Genomic DNA, 19,283 nt, shown 5'->3' on the forward strand with positions numbered 1-19,283 from the left:
AACGGGCCCTTCAGCCCACTGAGTCCAGGCTGACCATCGATCACCCGTTCACACTAGTCCCATGTTCTCATCCACTTTCTCATCCACTCCCTGCACACTAATGGCAGTTTACAGAGGGCCATTGAACCTACCTAACCTGCACATCCTTGGGATGTGGGAGGAAACCGGAGCACCCCGGAGGAAACCAACACAGGTCACAGAGAGAACGTGCAAACTCCACACAGACAGCGCCTGAGGTTGGGATCGAACCCGGGTCTCTGGGGCTGGGAGGCAGTGGAATGACCAGCTGCATCACCATGTTACCCTTAAACTAATAATCAATCCTTGATTTTATATATATATAATTTTTACAAATCTAAGATTATATTCCCATTGAAACTTGGTTTGGAAAGTGTGTTCTATCTTCAGTAAACAATTGCTGGCGATCGCCTCTATTTTCAGAGAGTAATGTGGGCTTGAGTCCATCGTTGGCCACCCATGGCCATTCCATCTGCTGCCCACCCAGCTCCATTAGGTCTACGTGTGCTCCTTCTAGTGTGTTCCGCGTGCTGCCTGCCTGTAACGTCATATGGACACTCCGTAACAGCGGCAGAAAGCATCTCCAGGCGAGAAACTTCAGGAACCGGAGGATCAAAAACCCAGACGAACTTGTAGTGCCCTTGCAAGTTTAATGAAAATTTGAAGATTAAAAAAAAAAATTATTAATGGAATAATCGGCTGGGGTCTCCACAAGATGACCGGCGCGGTGGCGCAGCGATAGATCGGCCGCTTTGGCCCGCCGAGTCTGCGCCGACATTCGTTTCCATCCTGCACACACTGGGGACAATGGGCCAATTAACCCACAAACCCGCACGTCTGTGGAGTGCGTCAGGAAACCGGAGCGCCCGGAAAAAACCCGCGCAGGTCACGGGGAGAACGGCGCCAGAGATTCCGGATCGATCCCGACCTCGGGAGCTGTCCGTGTGGAGTTTGCACGTTCTCCCCTGTGTCCTCGTGGGCTTCCTCCGGGTGCTCCGGTTCCCTCCCACATCGCAGAGATTTGCAGGTTAAGAGCTAGATAGAGCTCTTAGTGATAGCGGAGTCAGGGGGTACGGGGAGAGGGCAGGAACGGGGTACTGATTGAGAATGATCAGCCATGATCACATTGAATGGCGGTGCGTACAGGCTCGAAGGGCCGAATGGCCTACTCCTGAACTTATTGTCTATTGTTAGTCGGCCCCTCTGTAAATTGCTCCCTAGTGTGCAGGGAGTGCATGTGAAAGTGGAATAACAGAGAACTAGTGTGAACAGGTGATTGATGTTCGGTGTGGACAGAATCCGACCAATCATGCATCATCCCGAGCTATTCCCCTCGTGATATTGTACACGTCTGTAAGATCACCCCTGATCTTCCTGCATGGCAAGGAATAGCCAGTGGCAGGTTCTTCCCGGCTGTTATCAGGCAACTGAACCATCCTACCACAACCAGAGAGCAGTGCTGAACTACCATCTACCTCATTGGTGACCCTCGGTCTATCTTTGATCGGACTTTGCTGGCTTTACCTCGCAATAAACATTATTCCCTAATCTTGTATCCGTACACTGTGGACGGCTCGATTGTAATCATGCATTGTCTTTCCGCTGACTGGATAGCGAGCGGCGAAAAGCTTTTCACTGTACCTCGGTACACGTGACAATAAATTAAACTCAATAAACTAAAGACAGACACAAAAAGCTGGAGTAACTCAGCGGGGACAGGCAGCGTCTCTGGAGAGGAGGAATGAGTGACGTTTTGGGTCGAGTCCCTTCTTCAGACTGGTTGGGGATAAGGGAAACGAGATATAGACGGTGATGTGGAGAGATAAAGAACAATGAATGAAAGGTTATGCAAATAAAGTAACGATGATAAAGGAAACAGGCCACTGTTTGCTGGGTGAGAACGAGAAGCTGGTGCGACTTGGGTGGGGGAGGGATGGAGAGAGAGGGAATGCCGGGATTACTTGAAGTGAGAGAATAAACTCAACTCTGCAAAGCTTCCTCATCCCTGTGTTGGAAGTGACGGCAGATGTTGGTTTAAACCGAAGATCGACTCAAAAAGCTGGAGTAGCTCAACGGGACAATGTTCCCCATGTTGGGGGAGTCCAGAACCAGGGGCCACAGTTTAAGAATAAGGAGTAGGACAGTTAGGACTGAGATGAGGAAAAACCTTTTCACCCAGAGAGTTGTGAATCTGTGGAATTCTCTGCCTCAGAAGGCAGTGGAGGCCAATTCTCTGGATGCTTTCAAGAGAGAGTTAGATAGAGCTCTTAAGGATAGCGGAGTCAGGGGGTATGGTGAGAAGGCAGGAATGGGGTACTGATTGAGAATGATCAGCCATGATCACATTGAATGGTGGTGCTGGCTCGAAGGGCCGAATGGCCTCCTCCTGCACCTATTGTTTATTGTCTACTGGGACAGGCAGCATCTGTGAAGCTGAGCGTGTGGGCCGGTGGGGTGGATGGAGGGGAGCTGTGTGCGGCTCTCACTGCAAACGTCGCAGTTTAGTTTATTGTCACGTGTGCCGAGGTACAGCGGAGAGCTTCACTGCGTGCGTGTGTGTGCGTGTAGCTGGAGCAGTCGCTGCGGTTGGAGACGGGAGAGCGTGAGCGCGAGAGCTTGGAGTACAAGAGCGTGGCGCAGCAGAACATCGAGCTGCGGCGCCGCCTGGAGGAGGAGCAGGCGTCCTACAAACGCAAACTCCAGGCCTACCAGGAGGGCCAACAGCGGCAGGCACAGCTGGTGCAGAAGCTGCAGTCCAAGGTGAGGGCCGCACGCACGCACACACACACACACACACACGCAATTTGCCAGCATGCACGCAATCAGTCTGCAAGAACGCATGCACACACGCGCGCAATCTGCAAGTACGCACGCACGCAATCTGCACGCATGCAATCTGCACGCACGCACCACGCAATCTGCACACATACAATCTGCACACATACAATCTGCACGCACGCACGCCCGCTAACTGTAAGCACACAATCTGCCCGCACGCAATCTGCAAGCACGCACGCACACACACATGCACGCACGCACACAATCTGCACACACACACACGTGCACGCACGCACACAATCTGCACTGCGCTCTGCCTGGATGCGCTCTGCCCGCATCCATCCAGAGTCGTAGAGTCCCCACACTGTAGACGCACGCCCTGCTGTACCACGCGCTTTTAGTTTAGTTTAGTTTGGAGATACAGCACGGAAACAGGCCCTTCGGCCCACCGGGTCCGCACCGACCAGCGATCCCCGCACACTAACACTATCCTACACTCACCAGGGACAGTTTTTACATTCACCAAGCCAATTAACCTACAAACCTGCACGTCTTTGGAGTGTGGTTTGTGGGTTAATTGGCTTTGGTGTTAATTGTCCCTAGTGTGTGTAGGGTAGTGCGGTGATCGCTGGTCGGCGCGGACTCGATGGGCCGAAGGGCCTGTTTCCGCGCTGTATCTCCAAACTAAAGTAAGCTGCGCGTTGCGAACGGGGCAGTGGGTGGGGAACGCACCGCCGGACCGTGGTGGGATCGCGCTGTGCACGGCGGGATTAACTCTGAGTTGGGACTGGGGCGCGGGGTGGGGTGGGGTACCGCTGCCTGGCGGGGAGCATGGCGGGGTCGTGCCCCCCCCCGGGTGTCCCTGACCCTCTGCTCTGCTCTGGCCACCAGGTCCTGCAGTACAAGAGGAAGTGCAGCGAGGTGGAGCAGCAGCTGCTGGAGAAAGCCACCGAGCTGGAGCACCAGCGACTGGAGGTAGGTGGGAGGCCGGGCCGCAGCGGACCCATCAGCCCGTACACCCACCTCTCAACGTTCGAACCACCGCCCCCTCAACGGCCGCACCTCACCGCAAAGCTGATGCCAGCCTGCACGGCCCTGTTCATAGTGACAGCAGGAGAATTAGGCCACTCGGCCCATCAAGTCTACTCCGCCATTCAATCATGGCTGATCTATCTCTCTCTCTCATAGAAACAGGTGCAGGAGGAGGCCATTCGGCCCTTCGAGCCAGCACCGCCATTCAATATGATCATGGCTGATCATCTAAAATCACTGCCCCGTTCCTGCTTTCTCCCCACATCCCTTGATTCCGTTAGCCCTACGAGCTAAATCTAACTCTCTTGAATACATCCATTCTCCAAACATCAGCCCATTCTCCTGCCTTCTCCCCATAACCCCTGACACACGCACTGATCTACTTGACTCTGGCATCCCCACTGTCACGGGCTATCCCCGGGGTAACGGGAATATCAATAGACGATAGACAATAGGTGCAGGAGGAGGCCATTCGGCCCTTTGAGCCAGCACCACCATTCACTGTGTTCATGGCTGATCATTCTCAATCAGTACCCCGTTCCTGCCTTCTCCCCATACCCCCTGACTCCGCTATCCTTAAGAGCTCTATCTAGCTCTCTCTTGAAAGCATCCAGAGAATTGGCCTCCACTGCCTTCTGAGGCAGAGAATTCCACAGATTCACAACTCTCTGGGTGAAAAAGTATTTCCACATCTCCGTTCTAAATATTCGACGCCGGATTTTTAAACTGTGGCCCCTGGTTCTGGACTCCCCCAACATCGGGACCATGTTTCCTGCATCTAGCGTGTCCAATCCCTTAATAATCTTATATGTTTCGATAAGATCCCCTCTCATCCTTCTAAATTCCAGTGTATACAAGCCTAGTCGCTCCAGTCTTTCAACATATGACAGTCCCACCATCCCGGGAATTAATTTAGTAAACCTACGCTGCACGCCCTCAATAGCAAGAATATCCTTCCTCACATTTGGAGACCCAAACTGCACACAGTACTCCAGGTGCGGTCTCACTAGGGCCCTGTACAACTGCAGAAGGACCTCTTTGCTCCTATACTCAACTCCTCTTGTTATGAAGGCCAACATGCCATTGGCTTTCTTCACTGCCTGCTGTACCTACCTGCATGCTTCCTTTCAGTGACTGACCATAACGGAGTGTTCCCTTGCTGTGTTCCCAGAGCCAGCTGGACATGACGGACCTGGGAGTGCAGCGCTACGAGGAGGAGCAGAGCACTGAGCTGGAAAACACCCTGATCCGCCTGGAGGAGGAGCAGCAGAGGTAGGTGGGGACCTGGTTACCTCCCCCCCCCCTCCCCACCCCCCCCCCTCTCCCCCCCCCCTCCCCACCCCCCCCTCTCCCCCCCACCCCCCCTCCCCACCGCCTCACGCAGAGAGTGGAGCCACACACAGACTCCCAGACAGACGCAAAACGCTGGAGTAACTCAGCGGGACAGGCAGCATCTCTGGAGAGAAGGAATGGCTGATGTTTCGGCTCGAGACCCTTCACCAGAAGTGTGGAATTCTCTGCCACAGAAGACAGTGGAGGCCGATTCACTGGATGTTTTCAAGAGAGAGAGTTAGAAACATGGAAAATAGGTGCAGGAGGAGGCCATTTGGCCCTTCGAGCCAACACCGCCATTCATTGTGATCATGGCTGATCATTCACAATCAGTAACCTGTGCCTGCCTTCTCCCCATATCCCTTGATTCCGCTAGCCCCTAGAGCTCTATCTAACTCTCTTTTAAATTCATCCAGTGAATTGGCCTCCACTGCCTTCTGTGGCAGAGAATTCCACAAATTCACAACTCTGGGCGAAAAAGTTAGATATAACTCTTAGCTCTAACGGAATCAAAGGAAATGGGGAGAAAACAGGAACGGTGTACTGATTGTAGATGATCAGCCGTGATCATATTGAATGGCAGTGCTGGCTCAAAGGGCCGAATGGCCTACTCCTGCATCTATTTTCTGTTTCTATTGAGTCTCAAGAAGAGTCTCGACCCGAAATATGACCTGTTCAGTCTCCCCAGAGATGCTGCCTGTCCCGCTGAGTTACTCCAGCACTTTGTACCCGTCCATGTTCCCCAGAGATGCTGCCTGTCCCGCTGAATTACTCCAGCACTTTGTGCCCATCTTTGGTGTAAACCAGCACCTGCGGTTCCTTCCTACACATAGACCCCTTCCATGTTCCTGTTAAAGTTCTTGACCTTGTAACAAATAGACAACCACGCTAATACAATACAATATATCTTTATTGTCATCGTACAGGGGTACAACGAGATTGGGAATGTGCCTCCCATACGATGCAATAAATTAATTAGCTAGTCAGTATTCATTTAAACAACCCAATGAAACAAATTGGAACAGTTTTAAAACAGAATAAAGTGCAAGTAGATCTGTGCCGGATCACTGTGCGATGTGACCATCCGGCTCAGCAGGACCGCTTCATAGCAGCTATGGCCCTGGGGATGAAGCTGTTCCTGAGTCTGGAGGTGCGGGCGTAGAAGGCCTTGTATCGTCTGCCCGATGGTAGAAGTTCGAACAGACTGTTGCAGGGGTGTGAAGAGTCTTTGTGGATGCTGGTGGCTTTTCTGAGGCATCGTGTGTTGTAGATGCCCTCCAAGGCTGGTAGCTGTGTTCCAATAGTCTTCTGAGCTCTTTATGGACTACCCGCTGAAGAGCTTTCCTCTCCGTACAAATTTCAGCAATTAGCAGGTTACAGCTTCTTTTTATTATGGAGGTGACAGGCAAAATCCACAAACAGATGGCTTTACCATGTATGGAATAAACCTGCTCCAAACGTTAGCTATCTGAGCTCAACTTTCTGCACAAGTTCCAGTGCTCAAGGTAAAATAATAGAGGTTCACAACAGAGGCAATTATCACATTGGTGTAACCAGACATGAAGGCTGTTTCGGCAATTAACAACTTCCATGCCACTGACCAAATACACAATAGTTAAGTATCTCTGCAATAACATTAGCCGTCTGGGCTTGACTTCTGCAGCACAAACACATTTCTTTAGCCACATTTTCTTTCGTCAAGCATCCCATCAACCTCTGCAAGGCAGGGCTAGTTAGCCAACTTTATCATTCCCAAGATGGCCCCCAACCCAGGCAACTATTTGCGTGCCAGCCACAGGAGAGGGTGGGTGGGGTGGGGGGGGGGGGGAATGGGTGGGGGGAAGTTGAGGGGGGAGTGTGGGGAGGGAGGAGAGTGTGGGTGGGGGGGCAGGGAGTGTGGGTGGGGAGGGAGGGAGGGGGGGAGTGGGTGGGGGGGGGAGTGTGGGTGGTGGGGCAGGAGTTGAGAGTGGAGGAGGGAGTGTGGGGGGGGGAGTGTGGGGTGGGGAGAGTGTGGGGTGGGGAGAGTGTGGGCGCCGTGCGGTGCCGCTGTGACGTGCCCGGGGGGGGGCTGTGGTTACAGGAGTGCCAGCCTGGCGCAGGTGAACTCGATGCTGCGGGAACAGCTGGACCAGGCGAGCGGTGCCAACCTGGCGCTGAGCGAGGACCTGCGCAAACTCACGGCCGACTGGAGCCGCGCTCGCGAGGAGCTCGAGCAGAAGGAGGTGGAGTGGAGGCACGAGGAGGAGGTACGTCACCCGCGCGCCCCCCCCACGCGCTCTTCCCCCCACGCTCTCTTCCCCCACGTGCTCTCCTCCCCCCCCCCACGCTCTCCCCTCCACCCCCACGCTCTCTCCCCCCCTGAGTGCGTGCGTCTGTTTGCTCGCAGTCCTTCAACATGTACTTCAGTAACGAGCACAACCGTCTACTGACCCTCTGGAGACAGGTGGTGGGGTTCCGACGCCACTTCAGCGAGGTCAAGTCAGCCAGTGAACGGTGAGGGGTGGGGGAGGGGTGGGTGGGGTGTAGTGAGGCGAGGTGGGGTGAGCTTGGGGTGGGGTTAGGAGAGGTGGGGTGGGAGTGGGGTGGGGGTAATGTTGGGGTAGGTGGGTTGTTGTTGATGGGGTGGGGGTGAGGGTGGTATGGGTGGGTAGGTGTTGATGGGGTGGGGTGTGTGTGGGTGGGGGAGGTGGGGTGTGGGGTGAGGTGCCCCTGTATCTGACCCGCGTGTGTGGTGGGGATGGGTGTGGGGTGGGGGTGGGGTGGGTAGGTGTGTGTGTGGGGGTGGGGTGCGGTCCCCCTGTGTCTGACCCGTGTGTGTGGGGGGTGTGTGGGTGGGGGCGGGGGTGGGGGGTGGGGTAGGGTAGGGTGTGTGGGGGTTGGGTGTGGGGTGCGGTCCCTCTGTGTCTGACCCGTGTGTGGGGGGTGTGTGGGGTGGGGAGGTGTGGGGGGTGGGGGGGGTGTGGGGTGGGGGGGGTGTGGGGTGGGGGGGGGTGTGGGGTGGGGCGGGTGTGGGGTGGGGGGGGGGTGTGATGTGGGGTGGGGTCCACCCGTGTCTGACCCGTGTGTGTGGGGTTGGAGTGCAGGGACCTGTCGGAGCTGCGTAACGATCTGGCCCGATCCTCACGGACCATCCACGCCTCGTGCCTGAACCTAAGCGGGCACCTGCGACTGGCAGACGGCAGCGCCACCGCACAGCTGGAGCAGCGGGCAGCACAGCTGGCACAGTTGGAGGAACAGCTGCGTGACAAAGTGCGGCAGATGATGCAGCTGCAGAGCAAGTACGACCTGGAGAGAGCAGAGCAGAGCAGCAGGTACGTGTGTGTGTGTGTGTGTGTACGTTTGTGTATGTGTTTGTTTACCTACGTGTGTGTGTGTGTGTACATCTGTGTGTGTGTGTGCGTCTGTGTGTGTGTACATCTGTGTGTGTGTACCTATGTGTGTGTGTGTGTGTATGTACGTGTGTGTGTACGTGTGTGTACGTTTGTGTGTGTGTACCTACGTGTGTGTGTGTACGTTTGTGTGTGTGTGTACCTACGTGTGTGTGTGTGTGTACGTTTGTGTGTGTGTACCTACGTGTGTGTGTCTGTACGTGTATGTATGTTTGTGTGTGTGTCTGTGTGTACATGTATGTTTGTGTGTACCTACGTGTGTATGTGTGTGTGTACATGTATGTACGTGTACGTTTGTGCGTGTGTGTGTACCTACGTGTGTATGTCTGTGTGCACGTGTGTGTGGACACTACCATATTCATAAGTTCATAAGGGATAAGAGCAGAATCTGGCCATTTGGTCCATCAAGTCTACTCCGTCTTTCAATCATGGCTGATAATTTCAGACGGGCTAAATTACCTCATTCTGCTCCTATGTCTTCTGAATAGTCCAGATCAGCTGGGCTTGGATAGATACAAAGTGCTGGAGTAACTCAGCGGGTCAGGCAGCATCTGTGTAGAAAAGGTTTTGGGTCGACACCCTTCTTCGGACACTGTTGGGCTCATGGCAGGTTAGCAGAGCTGAGAGCAAATTCAAGATAGATACAAAATGCTGGAGTAACTCAGCGGGACAGGCAGCATCTCTGGAGAGAAGGAATGGGTGACGTTTTGGGTCAAGACCTTTCACAGTGCTAACCTAAACTAAAGGGGGACTCCAGCTTTCTGTGCCTGTCTCGAGCAGGATAGAATTATACTGAAAGATCTTGATCTGAAACGTGGCAGCAATTTGCAGCATTTGTGGCAAGTTTTCCAGCAGCTGCAGTTTTATTTTTGCTGGTGAACAAGATGAGAGAAGTTTAGATTTGTCCTGTTGAAACTGCAGTTGCTGTGTGCGCCAGTAGGTGGCACCTCAGGGCTGTGTCACCATGTAAACACTAGTTTGTTCAAGATGGAGGCAGATGGTTTCATGATCAGTGCGGGTGTCAGGGGGTATGGGGAGAAGGCAGGCAGGAGAATGGGGATGAGAGGGGAATGGTAGACCAGCCATCACTGAATGGCGGAGTAGACTCAATATTAGAATAAACGGAAGGCCATTTAAAACTGAGGTGAGAAGGAACTTTTTCGCCCCAGAAAGTTGTGAATTTGTGGGATTCTCTGCCACAGAGGGCAGTGGAGGCCGATTCACTGGATGAATTAAAAAGAGAGTTAGATTGAGCTCTAGGGGCTAGCTGAATCAAGGGATATGGGGAGAAGGCAGGCACGGGTTACTGATTGTGGAAGATCAGCCATGATCACAATGAATGGCGGTGCTGGCTCGAAGGGCCGAGTGGCCTCCTCCTGCACTTGTTGTCTATATTTCTATGATATGATACGATAGAACTTTATTGATCCCAGGTGGGACATTGATCTGCCAACAGTCATAAAACACACAGAATACATGAAACAATGGTGTTTATCTAGCTCCTCCTATTCACATACAAAACCCTAAACGGGCTTGCCCCCCCCCATATCAAGAATCTTCTAACCTACCACTCTATCTCCAGGTCCCTCAGGTCGGCCAACTTGGGGCTACTGACTATCCCGCGGTCTAGGCTTAAGCTCAGGGGTGACCGTGCTTTTGCGGTTGCAGCTCCTAGACTGTGGAACAGCATCCCTCTCCCCATCAGAACTGCCCCCTCCATCCACTCCTTTAAGTCCAGGCTCAAAACTTATTTCTACTCCCTAGCGTTTGAGGCCCTCTGAGGGGGCGCTGTGAACTGTTTATGTATGTGCTGTTATGTTTGTGTGCCATTGTATGTTCGTTCTTAGTACCTGAACTGATGTACAGCACTTTGGTCAACGTGGGTTGTTTTTAAATGTGCTGTACAAATAAAATTGACTTGACTTGACTTGCAGGGTCACGGAGCTGATGGTGACTGTGGAGCGACTGAAGAGTGAGATCAGAGAGAGGGACAGAACCGTCAGCAGCCTCAACCAGACGCTGGAGAGCCTGGTGGGTGAACGGGAGCATGGGGAGGGGTGTGTGGGGGGGAGGGGGGAGAGGAGGGGAAGGCTCCAGGTTCACCATTGCTCCCCTTGACAGCCCTCGGCACTGGGCCTGTACTCGCTGGAGTTTAGAAAGATGAAGGGAACCTCAGTGAAACTTACCGAATAGTGAGCGGCCTGGATAGAGTGGATGTGGAGAGGATGTTTCCACTAGTGGGAGAGTCCAGGACCAGAGGGCACAGCCTCAGAATAAAAGGACATTCCTTCAGGAAGAAGATGAGGAGGAATTTCTTTAGTCAGAGGGTGGTGAGTCGGTGGAATTCATTGCTGCAGACGGCTGTACAGGCCAAGTCAATGGATATATTTAAGGCAGAGATAGATTCTTGATTAGTATGGGTGTCAGATGTTATGGGGAGAAGGCAGGAGAATGGGGTTAGGAGGGAGAGACAGATCAGCCATGATTGAATGGCGGAGTAGACTTGATGGGCCGAATGGCCTAATTCTGCTCCCTTTTCTTATGAACATGAATATGGTCCAGTGTCCAAGTGCCTCATCCCAATCTGGTCCGAAGAAACCAGAGGCCATTGCCAAGAAAGAAACTTGCTTTGGTAGCTACGGTGGCGCAGCGGGTAGAGCTGCTGCCTCACAGCGCCAGAGACCCGGGTTCAATCCCGACCTCGGGTGCTGTCTGTCTGTCTGTCTGTGTGCGGAGTTTGCTAGTTTTCCCCGTGGCCGCGTGGGTTCCCTCCGGGCGCTCCGGTTTCCCCGCGCATTCCAAAGACGTGCGGGTTTGTAGGTTAAAGAGGCTTCTGTGAATTAGCCCTGAGGGTAAAGGGGACGGGAGAGTGAGATAACGTGCAATTAATGGTGGGCAAGGACGCTGTGAGCCAAAGGGAATTGGGGCACTTTTAGATTAGATTAGGGTAGAGATGCAGCCCAGAAACAGGCCCTTCGGCCCACCGGGTCCACGCCGACCAGCGATCCCCGCTCATTGACACTATCCTACACGCACTAGGGACATTTTTAACATTTACCAAGCCAACATGGCGGCACGGTGGCACAGCGGTAGAGTTGCCGCCTTGTAGCGAATGCAGCGCCGGAGACTCAGGTTCCATCCCGACTACGGGCGCCGTCTGTACGGAGTTTGTACGTTCTCCCCGTGACCTGCGTGGGTTTTCTCCGAGATCTTCGGTTTCCTCCCACACTCCAAAGACGTGCAGGTTTGTAGGTTAATTGACTGTGTAAATGTAAAAATTGTCCCTAGTGTGTGTGGGATAGTGTTAGTGTGCGGGGATCGCTGGGCGGCGCGGACTTGGTGGGCCGAAGGACCTGTTTCCGCGATGTATCTCTAAATGTAAATCTAACCTACAAACCCGCACGTCTTTGGAGTGTGGGAGGAAACCGAAGATCCCAGAAAAAACCCACGCGGGACAGGGGAGAACGTACAAAGTCCGTACAGACAGCACCCGTAGTCGGGATGGAACCCAGGTCTCCGGCGCTGTAAGGCAGCAACTCTACCGCTGCGCCACCGTGACCGCCCTTGGGGAGGGAAGATGGGTGATGAAGGAGGGGAAAGGGGTGGGAGACTGCGGAAGGGGGGTGGAGTGACTGGGAGAGGGGTGCGTGGGGCGGGGGGGGGGGGGAATACGGGGGAATGGGAAGGGCTAGGGGAGATCTACTTGATGTTGGAGCACTTGGTGTGCGGGTGTTTGACTGGGGTCCTCTGTCCCGGTCAGGAGTCGAGCCGGGCCGATGCACAAGATGCCCAGGAGGGGGCGCAGTTTGAGAGTGTGAAGGCCGAGATGGAATCCTTGCACCAGATCCTCAGTGACATCGCGCAGGTGAGCGGGCGGGCGGGCGGGCGGGCAGGCGGGCAATGTACGAGGCACACGCACCCCTTCACCCCAGTCCAGTCCCAACATCAGTTCATCTGCCGCAGGAGCAGAATTAGCCCATTCGGCCCATCAAGTCAACTCCGCCATTCAATCACGGCTGATCTATCTCTCCCTCCCAACCCCATTCTCCTGCCTTCTCCCCATAACCTCTGACACTCGCACTGATCAAGAATCTATCTAAGGACTGGACAAGCTAGATGCAGGAAAAAAGTTGGGGAGTCCAGAACCTATCTCTGCCTTAAAAATATCCACTGACTTGGCCTCCACCGCCCTCTGCAGCAATGAATTCCACAGATTCGCCACCCTCTGACCGAAGAAATTCCTCCTCATCTCCTTCCGAAAGGCACGTCTGTTGATTGTGAGGCTGTGACCTCTGGTCCTAGACTCTCCCACTAGTGGAAACATCCTCTCCACGTCCACTCTCTCCACGCCTTTCCAGATGGTGGATTAACGGCCCATGTCAGCCCTCACACACAACAACAACAAGCAGCTCGTCAGGTACACGCAGCGGAACAGTCTGGGTCACATTCATCCACCCAGTCGCAGTCAGGACTCTGATGGGAGGCCTACTCTCACCTTCAGAGAGCACAGATCGAGAACTGAGATGAGAAAAAAAAAATCACCCAGAGAGTTGTGAATTTGTGGAATTCTCTGCCACAGAGGGCAGTGGAGGCCAATTCACTGGGATGAATTTAAAAGAGAGAGAGATAGAGCTCTAGGGGCTAGCGGAGTCAGGGGGTATGGGGAGAAGGCAGGCACGGGTTACTGATTGTGGATGATCAGCCATGATCGCAATGAATGGCGGTGCTGGCTCGAAGGGCCGAGTGGCCTCCTCCTGCACCTATTTTCTATGTTTCTATTTTCTATTAGACAATAGACAATAGGTGCAGGAGGAGGCCATTTGGCCCTTCGAGCCAGGACCACCATTTAATGTGATCATGGCTGATCATTCTCAATCAGTACCCCGTTCCTGCCTTCTCCCCATACCCCCTGACTCCACTATCCTTAAGAGCTCTATCTAGCTCTCTCTTGAATGCATTCAGAGAATTGGTCTCCACTGCCTTCTGAGGCAGAGAATTCCACAGATTCACAACTCTCTGACTGAAAAAGTTTTTCCTCATCTCCGTTCTAAATGGCCTACCCCTTATTCTTAAACTGTGGCCCCTGGTTCTGGACTCCCCCAACATTGGGAACATGTTTCCTGCCTCTAACGTGTCCAACCCCTTAATAATCTTATATGTTTCGATAAGATCCCCTCTCATCCGTCTAAATTCCAGTGTATACAAGCCTAGTCGCTCCAGTGAAGGTGGCGCTGTGGTGGAGTTGTGGCCTCACAGCTCCAGAGACCCGGGTTTGATCCTGACTTCGCTGGCTGTCTGTGCGGAGTTTGCACGTTCTCCCCGTGACTGCGGAGGACTGCGTACAAACAGCACCCGTAGTCAGGATGGGACCCGGGTCTCTGGCGCTGTGAGGCAGCAGCTCTGCCGCTGAAGGCCGCGGTGTTGGTCGCCGTGGTGACCGGGTCCTGCCCGCTCTCTATCCTCAGGTGGTGATCACGGATGCTGATGGAGGGGTCCAGCCGGGCCCGGGCGAGCGGTCGGGGGACGTTGCCGAGACGGACAGCCCTCACCTGGGGCTGTCGGACCTGCGCGCCCCGTCTCCACGGCGACGGGCCTCTCCCCACCGCAGCCGTTCCCCCGGCCACCAGCCGTCGCCGGCCTTCACCAACTCGGTGTACGCAGCCGTACAGGGAGCCGTGCAGAGGCGGCAGCTCCAGCTCCAGGTCAGGGGGCAGGGGGGAGAGGTCACACTGCTGGGGGCAAGGGGTCAGGGGAGAGCGGTCACACTGCTGGGGGTCAGGGGGCTAGGTCACACTGCTGGGGGTCTGGGGAGAGGTCACACTGCTGGGGGTCGGGGAGAGGTCACACTGCTGGGGGTCAGGGGAGAGGTCACACTGCTGGGGAGAGGGGTCAGGGGGGAGAGGTCACACTGCTGGGGGTGAGGGTTCACCAGACCGGGGCGGAGAGGTCACATGTCTGGGGGTGAGAGGACACGGGGCAAAGCAGCAGAGGTCACGGGGACAAGAGAGTGCGAGGTCGCGGGCCTGGGGGTGAGAGGTCACGGGGACAAGGTGTGACAGGTCACAGGGCAAGAGGTCACGGGGTAAGGGGTGAGAGGTCACGGGGAAAGGGGTGAGAGGTCACGGGGCGAGAGGTCACGGGGACAAGAGAGTGCGAGGTCGCGGGCCTGGGGGTGAGAGGTCATGGGGACAAGGTGTGACAGGTCACAGGGCGAGAGGTCACGGGGCAAGGGGTGAGGTCATGGGGCAAGGTGCTGAGGTGGTGTTGCTCAGGGGCGTGCGGTGCTGTTGTGGCAGGAGCTCCGTGCCAGGTACGAGTCGGCCCAGGACTCAGTGGGCAGCCTGAAGAGGCAGCTGGCCGACAGCGAGAGTGATCGCCGTGCCCTGGAGCAGCAGATCCTCAAGCTGAAGGAGGAGGCGGAGGACTCGATGCGAGCCAGGGACGACGCCAAGCGAGATGCCAGCCGCTACCGCTCCTCTGCCGACCTGCTGGCAAGGTGAGACCACGGCAGCTGCTGCCCATCGAACGTTGCCCTGCCCAACACCCAAGGACCAGTCTCACCCCGGCCACTCCCTCTCCTCCACTCTCCCATCAGGCAAGAGGTACAGACGTGTGGAAACGCACACCTCCAGATTCAGGGACAGATCCTCCCCGGCTGTTATCAGGCAACTGAACCATCCTACCACAACCAGAGAGCGGTGCTGAACTACTATCTACCTCATTGGTGACCCTCGGACTATCCTTGATCAGACTTTGCTTCCTTTCCCTTCCACTAAACGTTATTCCCTTATCATGTATCTGTACACTATAAACGGCTCGATTGTAATCATGTCTTGTCTTTCCGCTGAGTGGATCACACGCAACGAAGGCTTTTCACTGTACCTCGGTACACGTGACAATAAACTAAACTGATCTGTACTGACCCTAAGTGGCTCAATGGCACAGCGGGTAGAGCTGCTGCCTCACAGCACCGGAGACTCGGGTTCGATCCGATCCTTGGGCGCTGTCTGTGTGGAGTTTGCCCGTTCTCCCATGACTTGCGTGGGTTTCCTCCGGGTGCTCCGGTTTCCTCCCACATCCCAAAGACGTGCGGGTTTGTAAGTTAATTGGTCCTCTGTAAATTGCCCTTAGTCTGCAGGGAGTGGATGGGAAAGCGGGCTGACAAAGAACTGGTGTGCACGGGCGATCGGTGGTCGGCTTGGACTCGGTGGGCCGAAGGGCCTGTTTCCATGCTGTAACTTTAAACAAAAGTACGGCACGGTGGCGCAGCGGTAGAGTTGCTGCCTTGCAGCGAATGCAGCGCCGGAGACCCGGGTTCCATCCCGACTACGGGTGCTGTCTGTACGGAGTTTGTACGTTCTCACCGTGACCTGCGTGGGTTTTCTCCGGGTGCTCCGGTTTCCTCCCACACTCCAAAGACGTGCAGGTTTGTTGGTTAATTGGCCCTTTCTAAATTGTCCCCGGTGCGTGTGGAATAGACACATTCCCTCCACAGATGCTGCATAAAAACAGCTGCTCCTCCAGCACTTTGTGTTTGTGAAATGGATTGAATTAATGGAACCATCTGTTAAAACAACAACAAATAACGTTGATAATCCTCAGCTCACCCCCGTCCCGCCCTCAAAACCCCCTCTCACCCTCCGACAGTCACCTCCTCCCAATTGACCCGAAGAAGGGTCTCGACCCGTAATCGTCACCCGTTCCTTCTCTCCAGAGATGTTGCCAGTCCCGCTGAGTTACTCCGGCGTGTTGTGTGTGTCTGGGGGTCTGCGTGCGATCCCAGCAGGGGGTGGTGGAGGGGAGAGGGGGGTGTGGAGTGTGGGGCGGGGGGGCTGGGGGTGGGGGGGGGGAGGTGACCAGGCCCCCTCCTACCTCCGCTGCCCCTCTTGCCCCATTGAGCTGTTGGGCCTTTCATCCCCGCAGTGAGAAGGGGAGCCTGGAGAGGTGCGTACAGTCTCTGCAGCAGCGGGCAGAGGGGGCGCGGGGAGAGGTGGAGAAGCTGCATCTTGCCAACGCCGAGCTCCAGAGGCAACGCGACAACATGGAGGACGAGAAGGAGGACACGGTCAAGGACAAGGAGAGGGCGCTGAAGGAGATCGAGCGAGGGTGAGTCGTGCTCACTCATGGCCCCGACCGCTGGGAGCAGGAACAGGCCACTCGGCCCATCAACACCAGCCCAACCTTTCATATCATCCTGGCTGATGATACCTACACGTTTTCAAGACTCAAGGGGTCGGGCAGCATCCCAGAAGAACATGGATGGACGACGTTTTGGGTCTGGACACTTCTTCAGACCCGACCCGAAGCGTCGCCCATTCACGCCTTCCACGGATGCTGCGGTTCCTCCAGCACTTTGTGTTTTGCTCAAGGTTCCAGCGCCTGCAGGTGCTTGTGCCTCGGTGCCTGTTTAATTCTCTGGTGGAATTCTCTGCCGCAGAAAGGCTGTGGAGGCCAAATCAATGGGTGTTTTCAAGAGGGAGTTAGATAGAGCTCTTGGGGCTAACATTGTTCCATCTGGGACACATGACAATAAAACACTCTTGACATGGAGTAGTTAATGCAGTAATAAATGCAGCAGTACAACAGAATATGTAAAAATGTTTTCCCAGTGTTGGGGGAGTCCAGAACCACAGTCCAAGAATAAAGGGGAGGCCATTTAAAACTGAGGTGAGAAAAAGCTTTTTCACCCAGAGAGTTGTGAATTTGTGGGATTCTCTGCCACAGAGGGCAGTGGAGGCCAATTCACTGGATGAATTTATGAGAGAGTTAGATAGAGCTCTAGGGTTTAGTGGAATCAAGGGATGTGGGGAGAAGGCAGGCACGGGTTACTGACTGTGGATGATCAGCCATGATCACAATGAATGGCGGTGCTGGCTCGAGGGGCCAAATGGCCTCTGTTTCTAAACATAGTACATAGCTTTTGTTGTAAACGTTGTGTTATTTCTTTGAAAGTTGGCGTGTCCTAACCACCGCACATATTTCTCCGCCAGCCACAAGATGATCGAGCAGCTGGAGGGAAAGAACTCGAGCGTGAGGAAGGAGCTGGTGCAGGCCAAGGAGGCGCTGAGACAAGCCTCGCTGGTCAAGGAGGTCCTGGACAACGAGAAGGCTGAAATTAAAGAGGCTCTGGCCAAGGTGAGCTTGCAACTATCAACCTCGGATTAACAGGACCTTCCTCTAGATGATGTGGAGAGGATGTTTCCACTGGTGGGAGAGTTTAGGACCAGAGGCCACAGCCTCAGAATAAAGGGACATTCAGTTTAATTTATTGTCACGTGTGCCGAGGTACAGTGGAAAGCTGTTGTTGCGTGCTATCCGGTAGGACGTAGGTTTTAGAAAGATGCGGAGGAATTTCTTTACCCAGAGGGTGGTGAATCTGTGGGATTCATTGCCGCAGATGGCTGTGAAGGTCAAGTCAGTGGGTATTTTTAAGGCAGGGATTTACGGTTCTTGATTAGTACGGGCAGGAAAATAACTGCCGGTACAAATCGACGGTATCACAAAATGCTGGAGTAACTCGGTGGGTCAGGCAGCATCTAGGAGAGAGGGAATGGGTGACGTTTCGGGTCGAGACCCTTCTTCAGACTGATGTCAGGAGAGGGGGAGGGAACCTGCTTCCACAAACAGAGAAACTGGAATGTTCTCCTGTGTCGGCCAAATACAAAGGTGGGGGATTGATAGACTATGGGAAGGAACGGCAGGTGCTGGTTTAGACTGAAGATAGACACAAAATGCTGGAGTAACTCAGCGGGTCAGGCAGCATCTCTGAAGAAAAGGAACATGTGACGTTTTGTGTCAGGACCCTTCTTCAGACTGTAGGGGGATGTCCAGCTGTTGGGTTGGGTTTTGTTGTGTTGGGTTGGGTTTTGTTGGGTTGGGTTGGGTTTTGTTGGGTTGGGTTGGGTTGGGTTGGGTTTTGTTGGGTTGGGTTGGGTTGGGTTGGGTTGGGTTTTGTTGGGGTGGGTTGGGTTTTGTTGGGTTGTGTTGGGTTGGGTTGGGGTTTTTTTGGGGTGGGTTGGGTTGGGTTTTGTTGGATTGGGTTGGGTTTTGTTGGGTTGGGTTTTGTTGGGTTGGGTTTTGTTGGGTTGAGTTTTGTTGGGTTGGGTTGGGTTTTGTTGGGTTGGGTTGAGTTTTGTTGGGTTGGGTTGGGTTTTGTTGGGTTGGGTTGGGTTTTGTTGGGTTGAGTTTTGTTGGGTTTGGTTTTGTTGGGTTGGGTTGGGTTTTGTTGGGTTGGGTTGGGTTTTGTTGGGTTGAGTTTTGTTGGGTTGGGTTAGGTTGGGTTTTGTTGGGTTGGGTTTGTCAGGTTTCGTTGGGTGGAGTCCAAATAGGGGTGGAGTGGGTTGGGTTTGAGCATTAATTGAGTGGCTTCAAAATGCTGGAGTAACTCAGCGGGTCAGGTAGCATCTCTGAAGAAAAGGAACATGTGACGATTTGTGTCAGGACCCTTCTTCAGACTGTAGGGGGATGTCCAGCTGTTGGGTTGGGTTTTTTTGGGTTGGGTTGGGTTGGGTTTTGTTGGGTTGGGTTGGGTTAGGTTTTGTTGGGTTGGATTTTGTTGGGTTGGGTTGGGTTTTTTTGGGGTGGGTTTTGATGGGTTCGGTTTTGTTGGGTTGGGTTATGTTTTGTTGGGTTGGGTTTTGTTGGGTTGGGTTGGGTTGGATTTTGTTGGGTTGGGTTGGGTTTTGTTGGGTTGGGTTGGGTTTTGTTGGGTTGGGTTGGGTTTTGTTGGGTTGG

At 54.2% G+C, this 19,283-nt stretch overlaps 1 protein-coding gene across 1 annotated transcript in view; it reads left to right on the forward strand.

The window, feature by feature from the left end:
• Positions 1 to 19,283, forward strand: part of crocc (ciliary rootlet coiled-coil, rootletin) — a 50,441-nt gene that overhangs the window by 16,320 nt on the left and 14,838 nt on the right. Inside the window, 12 exon segments of the mRNA XM_078425419.1 lie at positions 2,587 to 2,778; positions 3,688 to 3,771; positions 5,000 to 5,100; positions 7,241 to 7,406; positions 7,547 to 7,653; positions 8,244 to 8,471; positions 10,484 to 10,580; positions 12,310 to 12,414; positions 14,015 to 14,251; positions 14,846 to 15,045; positions 16,473 to 16,655; positions 17,540 to 17,684. Of these exon segments, the coding sequence (XP_078281545.1) occupies positions 2,587 to 2,778; positions 3,688 to 3,771; positions 5,000 to 5,100; positions 7,241 to 7,406; positions 7,547 to 7,653; positions 8,244 to 8,471; positions 10,484 to 10,580; positions 12,310 to 12,414; positions 14,015 to 14,251; positions 14,846 to 15,045; positions 16,473 to 16,655; positions 17,540 to 17,684 (1,845 nt within the window).

This window comes from Rhinoraja longicauda, chromosome 30 (genome assembly GCF_053455715.1).
Source record: "Rhinoraja longicauda isolate Sanriku21f chromosome 30, sRhiLon1.1, whole genome shotgun sequence".
Taxonomy (NCBI): domain Eukaryota; kingdom Metazoa; phylum Chordata; class Chondrichthyes; order Rajiformes; family Arhynchobatidae; genus Rhinoraja; species Rhinoraja longicauda.